General features: G+C 40.5%; 1 protein-coding gene across 1 annotated transcript; it reads right to left on the reverse strand.

Moving 5' to 3' along the window:
- Positions 1-184: 184 nt before the first annotated feature.
- Positions 185-6,418, reverse strand: plek2 (pleckstrin 2). Its single transcript, XM_071895826.2, has 9 exons — positions 6,356-6,418; positions 5,528-5,692; positions 4,224-4,408; positions 3,946-4,037; positions 3,188-3,375; positions 2,442-2,543; positions 1,650-1,733; positions 1,448-1,526; positions 185-709 (listed from the first exon to the last, which is right to left on the reverse strand). Exons 1-9 carry the CDS (start codon positions 6,404-6,406, stop codon positions 582-584), a joined length of 1,074 nt encoding a protein of 357 aa, XP_071751927.1. The 5' UTR covers positions 6,407-6,418; the 3' UTR covers positions 185-581.
- Between the last annotated feature and the right edge of the window lie 3,511 nt (positions 6,419-9,929).

Below are 9,929 nucleotides of genomic sequence, written 5' to 3' on the forward strand. Positions count from 1 at the left end.
GGCTCGTTGTGTGGGAGCGCCAGCCTGCGCTCGCTGGGCGCGCCTCCTCCACCTGAGGAGCTGCCAGCCTCAGCTTACACTTGGTGAATGTGAAAAATATTTCCTGAGGCGTTGCTTGTCTCTACTTGTACTCTCTCTGCCCTTGCTCTCTGGAGTGGCATACAAAAAATGTAATGGTGAAGAATATGGTCCAATTGTTATGTTTAATAATACAAAGTCCCATAAAAAATATATGAAATACATTTAGTCATATACACACATTAATGTATTGCTGTTGTCATGTGAAAACCTCATAACTCCAATCTTGGTGACTTTCATGTGTTAACTTCAATTGAAGGATTATATGTTCCACTATGGTTTAAAAAAATGTACAACTGTCAAGCTTTTGAAACACTTTCAAACCTCAACTCAAAAACACAGGGTGGTCAAGCCAGAAACAAGGCTGTTTTTCAACAACACTTTGATTTAGATTGCATGTGCCCCTCTTTGCTACCACATTCACAGAATGTATGAAATTAATCTTGTTCCAAACTGGTTAAATGTCAGGTCTGATCTGTAGTTTTTAACTTGAAGCCCCTGCACTATGTCTCCTGTCTGATCGCATCTATCCAGTCCATCTTCTGCTGGTGGGTCGGAGCCTGGATGAAGTAATGTGTGTCTGACTGAGTGATGATTTTAAACAGGTTGCCTTGAATGTTGCCTTTCACACCTGTGTGGGAGAGGAAGTAGAGACTGGGTTATAGATAGATAGATGGATAGATAGATAGATAGATAGATAGATAGATAGATAGATAGATAGATAGATAGATAGATAGATAGATAGATAGATAGATAGATAGATTTGTATAAGTATAAGTTTGTATAAGTAAAAAGTAAAAAAGTAAACTCCAATCTGTAGATAGATAGATAGATAGATAGATAGATAGATAGATAGATAGATAGATTTGTATAAGTTTGTATAAGTAAAAAGTAAAAAAGTAAACTCCAATCTGTAGATAGATAGATAGATAGATAGATAGATAGATAGATAGATAGATAGATGCAAAAAGTAACAAGTATGCACCAAGTAAATCCTTGAAGTGTGCTCAAACACCCAGTGTAACCTCCCTGGATAGATGTTTATCAAAATAAAGTTTGGGACCCAATATGTTTTACTGGGTTTTCAGTCGGCCCTCATATAACAAAAAGTAGGTCAGTCCCCACATGACATGGGAGTTTTAATGAGCTTGTCTCTCAGGCAGAGACTAAATTTCCAGTTTGTGTCCAGTTAAGTTTCAAGGCCTCCAGTCGCCTCATCACACTTTGTCCTACAGTCCAATTAACTGCTTGCAAAGCTTGTTTAGAAATGTTCACATTGTTTTCTGAGGTCACTCCAAAGCTCCGGCCCCGTCCCAACACTGTTCCCAGCAGCCCCACCTGTACCTGAGGTGGAGACGGAGTGACTCACCTGAAGGAACTCCGTTATCGTCCAGCGCAGAGACCAGACAGCCGCGGAGGGGGAAGCCGCCTACAGGGCTGATGTCATCCTGACAGGTGACAGGTGAGACGGGAAGTGGATGAGACAGAACCCAAACAAGTCAAGGAGGGGGGAGGAATTAGTCAGTGAGAATGCTGAGTAATGGCAGCCTTGGAGGGATCGGTGCGCTCACCTTGGTAGGATCATAGTAGTGGAGGAAAGCAGGTTCTGAGCGCAAAACAAACAGTCGCACCTTCCAGTTCTTCCTGTTGTGCCCCTGTGTTTGAAAAATGTATTGAAACATGGATCACACTTTATTTACTCATAATTGTGTGAAAGTAGTCTATAGATAGTCAGTGTCTGGGCTGGGGTTAATCTTTGGGTCGGGGTTAATGTTAGAAATAGAGTCAGGTTAGGGTTGGGTTTAGGTTTAAAAATTGGATCAGGTTTAGATTTTGGGTCAGGCTAAGGTCAAGGTTAGGGTTACATAATAATAAGAATAAGAATAAGAATGAATTTTATTTATATAGCACCTTTCTTCACAAGGTTACAAGGTGCTGTACAATGAAATGAGAAGAAAAAAATGAGATAAAAAAAGTAAAACACCAGATACAGATAATAGATAAAGGAATAAAACAAAGGTAAGAGCAAGCAAGGAACTGAAACACACATACACCGAAACAGAAAAACCCCACATTACATTAAGATGTTAAAAAGGCCTTTTTATAAAAATATGTTTTTAAAAGAGATTTAAAAGACAACACTGTGTTGGCTGACCTAAGTCTGAACACACATAGTCTGAAGAGATGCAGCAAATAGACAAGTGACACTTTCTTAAACATCTACTTCTTGTCACCTGATTAAGTATCAACACTGGACTATATACAAATAAGGTGTTACCGAAACATGTTGTAAACAAATGAAAGCCACGATAACTGAATATGATTTTCAGCAGCACAGCATACAGTATGTCTTATAGGTTTACCTGTTTAACCAGAAAGCCTCTCTTCATCACTTTTCCACTCATCTCCACTGCTGACAGCGACGTCTCCGCCTTCACGCTGCCTCTCTTCTTAAAGCTCTCAGGCTGTGATGAGACATGGAAACGCTGTAAACATTAACAGCCGAGCAGCACTCGAACCTCCTGTCTGCCTTCTCAGATGGGAAAATAAATGGATAAACACTGAACATCCAGCGTGGACTGATTACCTATAGTCCTGTCTGAGAGAAGAACATTTTTACATTTGAAGAGTTGCATTCTAAACTTCTATATATCCATTTTGGAAAGATGTTGCTACCTGAAATTCATCAAGCATGATTTGAAAAACATATATGATTCTGTCTGTAAAAAAATGAACTACTTTATAAGCAAATGTCTTAAGATGACTCCTAATTTCAATATCATTATTACTGCACAGTAGGCATTTTATTTTAATAGGTGACTCCACTTTTACCATGTGATAAGTGTTGTCGTCTGCTGTAAGTTTTTAAGCTGCAAAACAAATTGCCTCAATGAGGACAGTCAAGTTTTCTATTCTATTCTATTCTATTCTTCAATACTAACCCATAATGTGCTTAACGTTCATGCCAGCAGAGAGTGGGTGTTATTTCTTTTAAATGGTGGATATCTCGTTTTGAAACAAACCTCTTTGGATCAAAAAAGCAACTTACAATGATTCAGCAGCAGAGAAAGCTTATTATAAACAAAATAAGAGGAGCACTGGTACTCACAAAGCTGTAGAGTGCAGTGGAGTCGTCCATGAACTGCTCGGTGAGGCCGGCGGTGCGGAGCGCCTCCACGCTCCGCAGCCCCACGGTCCGCAGGAAGCCTTCCTCCAGCAGAGCGGAGGCCAGCGTCACCGCCTCCACCCGGCTCAGAGCCAGCTCCATGAACACCAGCCAGTCCACCACCGCCGAGCCTGCATGGACACACACATGTACACACAGACATATACACAGACATATAACAGGCATATACATGGACATATACACAAATACACAGATGTAGTACATACACATATGCACAGACATATAACAGACATATACATGGACATATACAGAGATATATACACATATACACACGTGTAACATAGATATAGACACACACATAAAAACAGAGAGAGAAACAGAGCAATATCAGAGACTTTGGCTTCATTATCACTGTGGTTTCATGAGCATCCAAAGTGCAGGGAGCCTAGACAGTAATCCAGAAGAACCATAAACCCATCCTATAAATCTATAGACAATGAGGAGGATGCAATTCCTAATTTATGTTTACAAGCAAATGCCATCCCAGGTCATCTTGTAGCTCGAGTGTAAAATACATGAAACATACAGACTTCCATGATTTTCCTAGTTTGAGTTTGGAGCTTTCAGTTCAGTCAAATCAGGAAGTTAATTTTCCTTAAAAGCTTTTTTTCCCCCCCTCATTTTCTTCTATAAATTCAATCCACAATGACATACTGAAGATAAAAGAGACAAAGGCTCACCTGAGAAGCAGTTGCTGTAAGTGCTGCCCTGCTCCACATGGTTGGTCAGCTTGATCCCGCTGTGGACGTCGTACATGGAGTCCAACACCTTGCTGCAAGACAGAGAGAGAGAGAGAGAGAGAGGGATAGAGAGAGTTAGAGAAAACAGAGACATAGAGACAGAGACAAAAAGCAGTGAGACAGTGAACGCACCACAAGGTTTAAATCATGGATAATGCTGTAAAGTCTGTGGGAGAGTCTTTGTTTACATGTGTACTGTGTGTTGTAGACAGGCTTACCTCAGATCGATGTTGTGTAACTGGGATCCAGCAGGGTCTTGCTGGCTGGTTGCCTCCCCGCCGTCCGCCATCCGCAGCTTCTCCACCGCAGCAGTGATGTCAGCAGCCCACTCATCTCTCTCTTCCCGGGAACAAGCCTCCAGGAAATGCTCCACGCAAGACTTCGTCTTCAGCTTGAAGACCAGCTGGCAACAGAACAGAGAGGAGATCGTTATTTATATGGAATCGTGGTTAGTGTTCAGAGGAAAGTGCCGGAGGGTTTGAAAAGAATATGCAGAAAATATCCAATTGCACTTCACAGTCGGCGGGTGCAGAGATCAGGTCCCAACAAAACAGCACCCTGAGGCCATGAACTGTCTGAACAGGTGAGAGAGGTGTGAAAAAGATCAGAGAGGTAAAGCCACACCTTCAGCGTGGTTCAGCTCCTAACAATAAAATCTAAAGAAAGGAAACACTGAATGGAAATTTTGCACCCAAAGTTATAGACCAGTGGTTCTCAACGTGGGGTCCGGGGACCACCAGGGGTCCTTGAGGGGGTTCCAGAGGGTCCCCAGCAAATTGATGAATTGTTAAACTTCAGCATTGTTTTATTTACAAGAAGTTAACAGAATTAGAGAATGTAGAAGAATGACTGTTTTGATCATAGTTTCACTGTTATCTCTCTACCTACAATACAGACAGTCATGGAATTCTAACCCTAACCAAAATCATATCTAACAATAAAAATATTCCCAGATTTGGGTTCGAGAGACAAAATCTCATCAAACGGGGGTCCGTGGCCCTGATGTGGACTAAATTAGGGGTCCTTGATATGAAAAAGGTTGAGAATCACTGTTATTGCGGTGCCATGAGATGGTGCAATGGGAATTTTGAAGCTGGATGTTATTTAATTGCTATGTTTTTAATTAGAACTGAAACTATAGAATCTTTTTGCTTTAATGATGAAAAATTGTTTTCGTCATTTCTCCCTTTTTCTTCTATGACAGTTCATTGCATCTTTTGGCCTTTTATAGATCTAACTCCTGATTTCATAAAAGAAAACATTGGACTGTTAAAGTCTTGTGTTGAAATGCTTTGAATAGCTATTTGCAGTTTAAAAGTCAATCCATATTGCTGCAATTTGAATGCTACACAACACTTCAAAGAACACTTTAGCTATGAACATGAAGAACATGCTTGAATGTGCAAGTGTTGGATGAGGAGACTTTCCAACATCAGTCATCTGAACACTTGAAACAAACTTGCATGCTTCTTCTTCTTCTTCTGAAATCTTCATTGCAATTTCTATGTCAGGAATAACTCACCGGCCGATTATCGTACTCCAGAAAAGGACAGGTGATCACACAGTCCTTCAGCAGGATTCTCCCACGCTGACAAGAGTCCCGTTTGCCCCCCTCAAATTTATAATACAGCAGCTTGTCTGGCATCAGCACAAACCAGCGGGCCTTCCAGTTGTGGACAAGATGACCCTGTAAAAATATGATGTAGATAGACAGAAAGTAGGTCCAGTCAGTGATTATTATAAGGCAAACAAGCATCAATATAAAAAAAATCAATAATATTTTCAGGAAAGGATTCATTCATACTTTTTCCCTTAAGTTTTATACTTTCTGTGATGTGAAACCAGTGGTTCTCAACGTGGGGTCCAGGGACCACCTGGGGTCCTTGAGGAGGTTCCAGGGGGTCCCCAGCAAATTGATTAATTGTTAAACTTCACCATTATTTAATTTACAAGAAGTTAACACAATTACAGAATGTAGAACAATGACTATTTTGATCATATCTTCACTGTTATCTCTCTTCCTAGAATACATATAGTCATGGAATTCTGGAGAAAATCACATCTAACAACATAAATATTCTCAGATTTGGGTCCGAGAGACAAAATCTCATCAAACGGGGATCCGTGGCCCTAATGAGGACTAAATTAGGGGTCCTCGGTATGAAAAACATTGAGAATCACTACTGTATCACTACTGTATGGATTCACATCATAAAGATTCATGTCAGGCCTAAAATGTGTATAAACCCTTAAAATAAACTGAGTCCCTCAATACATGCCACACAGAATCAGTGTCATTAGTAATACAGTTTTTGTATTAATACACAAATTTCTCATACAAGTTTCTTACCCTTTTCACCAGGAATCCTTCTCTCAGAATTGTCTTCTTGTCTTTATCCATACTGCTCAGTGTGATCTTGCCTAGTGCTTCGCCTGTTCTTACCTGCTCAGGTTTTAAGTGTAGTTTTTTTTTTCTTTGCTAACCAAATGCGTCACCCTGTTCACACCCACTCACACACCCACACACCCACACATACACACATTGCTCAATCCTGTGGTGATCCTGTAATTCCTGCCCACTGTCACATGAGGGTGCACTGACTCCTTTAGAGGATCAGCATGGATTCATTCATCATGTGTTTTGTGTTTGGTTTTTTTTGTGTGTGTGTGTGTGTGTGTGAGAGAGAGAGAGAGAGAGAGAGAGAGATTTATGTTTGTGTCTTTGTGAGTGTATGTGTCAGTGTGTATGTTTATGTGCATGTTACATTACTTTTAAACATACTCATGCACACACACACAGATGTGCATGTGTAGGAGAGAGAAAGGCACAGAGAGAGAGAGAGAGAGAGAGAGAGAGATTTGTAAACAAAAACAAAGGGCAGGAGTGCTGCTGTTCCCTGATGAAGTCCAGACTGTTTTTCCCATGTGAAATAAAGGCATTTTAATTTTTGCAATGAGACTGAGTGCCACACACACGCACATACACACACAAACACACACAGATGTGCATGTCTAGGAGAGCGACAAAGAGAGAGAGACAGAGAATAAGCTCTTCAAAACCCCAGAGGAGTATTTCACCCCATGATGACTAGGCTCTCCATTAATTTCAGTATGTGAAGAATTCAGATCCTGGAGATGAAGCTGTAGGGAACGAGCTCAAGACAGACGAGAGAATACTTATCCCGTTTTGATGAAAAAGCAGCAGCTGGTGGGCGACTGCGGCCCGGCTCGTCTGCAGCAGCTGTGTCCAATAGGAGGACAGCTGGGTACAAGTCTCCTTCAAGTGTTGATTCCTCCAAATTGCATATGATAGTATATCTGGAAAACAAGATTACAAGCCTACTTGTGCCTACAAACAGCGTTGTTATTGAAATCCCTGCATCTGCAACCACATGTTAACCACATGTAGCCCTGCTGGCCCTTTTTGAAACATTTCGCCTGTGTTCTCTCTGCTTCATGTGCCTCTCTGCTTCCTACTGACTCACTGAGGAAAGAAGAGAAAATGCCAAAGGAAGTGCACAGCCCTTTCCTTTAATAAATGAGTTTATGAGAAACTGCAGCTTCTACCTCTCTCTCTACTAATCTACTCTCAATATGTTAAATGAATTCATACTTCATTAGTCAACTTATAGTGAGTCAGGTGTTCTTAAGTGCCAAGGTGTGCCTTGGTGTGCCTTATAACTTCAGGTTTAGGCTTGAAGTTTAACAAAATGATTGCATTTACTTCATTGTTTGATGCTTTGAAGAAGGTCTATGACCGAAATGTCGCTACATTAAATTGTGATTTGCAAGTGGATGGTGTGCGGGAGCCTTATATATTTTTGTGTTGCTTTTCTGAATGAGAAAGGGCAATACCAGCATTGTTTACATGCTGTTGCTGTCCTCTTATCACCAAAATGTTACATTTCAGGATTTAAGAGAAACTGCTTGATGCTCTGTGACATTTTCAAATGATTCATAGGAATTGTCTTTGTTGTTTTGGGTTGTGAACTACTGCAGTACCTCCTTGCAAATATCCTCTTCTAGGATACTGGTCCATGCTGGCCTGAATGAGAAAGGGCAATAACAGCATTGTTTACATGCTGTTGCTGTCCTCTTATCACCAAAATATTACATTTCAGGATTTAAGAGAAACTGCTTGACGGTCATGCATTTTTCAGTTCATCCAATGGGTTTTGGAAGTTGTTTCATAAGCCGAAGGGTAGTTGAACTTCATGCAATCCTTCCAATGAAACATGAAAATCACCAAATTAGGAGTTACGAGGTTTTCATATGACAACAGCAACATGAGTCCTATAGCACTCCAGGACTCCTTTAAACTCTCCAGTGTCTCCAAGGTGAAGGAACTTGCTCGTACAAGCGTGACGTAGGCTATAAGACAACTGGCATTTGTAGCAGAGTCAGTATGGCAACCAGCCAAATGAATGTAAAGTGAAGAATCTGTTAAACACACAGCAGAACAATAACCCATCTCTACAGAGAGAGCCCACTTGTGGGACTCAAGCAGCCCTCTTGAGTCAAACACCCTCCTAGAGCCGGGTGTTAAGTCGAGTCACTGGATAAGGTGTGTCTGGAATGCCCTCTGTTTGTCTAACCATTAACCATAAATCAAACATTAATTACGTAAAGAAAAGATGGCGGTGATTCGGCACCCCAGGATACGGAGGGCCTTGACGCAGGTCGGATCACGTGGAGCGGCCTGTCGTCCGGGTCGCACACACTTGACACGCAAACACTCGCTGCGCTCTGTTTTCTTGGTCCACAGACTTATTGTTCGCTGGGTGTGTGTTTGTGTGTCCACGTCCACAGCTGGTTACACACAGCTAGTCACTGGTCAGTCTCACACTTTATGAGCTCTCAGACTAAAACCCAGAGAGAGATTTCCCTTTTTTAATGATGGGACTGAAGGGTTTCATTCCAAAATTGTATATATTCTCTTTAGAAAATAATATTACTTAATGTTCAATGTTCAGTATTTGAATAGCACAGATGGTTACATGCTCCAAAATGATGCTGTTTTGTAAGTCTGGCAACTTCAACAATAGTCAATAGAAACTTTTGTTTTTAATGCCAGTAAACATTCTGTAATTGCAGGTGTCACATTTTCCAAATGGTGGATTTGACATTTTGGAATGAAACCCTTCAATTTTTCAAAGTGCTGCAGTTGAGAGGAAGTTGTTTTGATTTCTACACAAACAGAGAAATGTTCTTTTCTATACTCAAATGTCTTTGGGGTAGAAATAGATTGCCCCATAAATTGCCTTTGTAATAAAAAAAAAACTGAAATTGAAACTGAAAAAACAGGATGAATCAGAGAAAAGAAGTCAGGTCGGTGGTTTCTGATTCTCTTGTTGTTTGCCGGAGGATTTTTCAGTCGGTCGTGACTTCAGTAAAAGATGACGCTTTATGGCTGTTGACCTATTTAACAGCCACTGTAGACGGACCTGGATCAGATGTAATGTACATGCTGAAGACCTTGACCTGCTTTCTCTCCCTGTGCTGCTTCATCACTCCAAACTCACCACAAACCAAACACAGACACAAAAAACAAGAAGACCAAAGCATTCCTCACCTTTAAATAAAAATCCCTTCATTATTGTATAAGGTAGAACACTTTGGTCCTCTTATTTTTGTTTTATTTTATTGAAAACCAAAGGGCACCTACAGATTACTACTTCAATATTTTATTTCATTTGTATTCCATTAACACTCTCTTCTCTTCTTTCTTTTAATAAACATACATTTGACATTCCAAAAGACACCTAGTTTTAATCAAACTAACCTTACAGTATAGCAATACATTAAATACATTAAAAAAAATTAAAGTGCTTTTATCAAAAGCCTGCAGCTAGGGTTTGATACTCTATGTGCTGATGTATTGTACAGTAACATGTGATCCTCGGGTTAAATAAGAGACAAAAAAA

This window comes from Centroberyx gerrardi, chromosome 17, assembly GCF_048128805.1.
Source record: "Centroberyx gerrardi isolate f3 chromosome 17, fCenGer3.hap1.cur.20231027, whole genome shotgun sequence".
NCBI lineage: Eukaryota > Metazoa > Chordata > Actinopteri > Beryciformes > Berycidae > Centroberyx > Centroberyx gerrardi.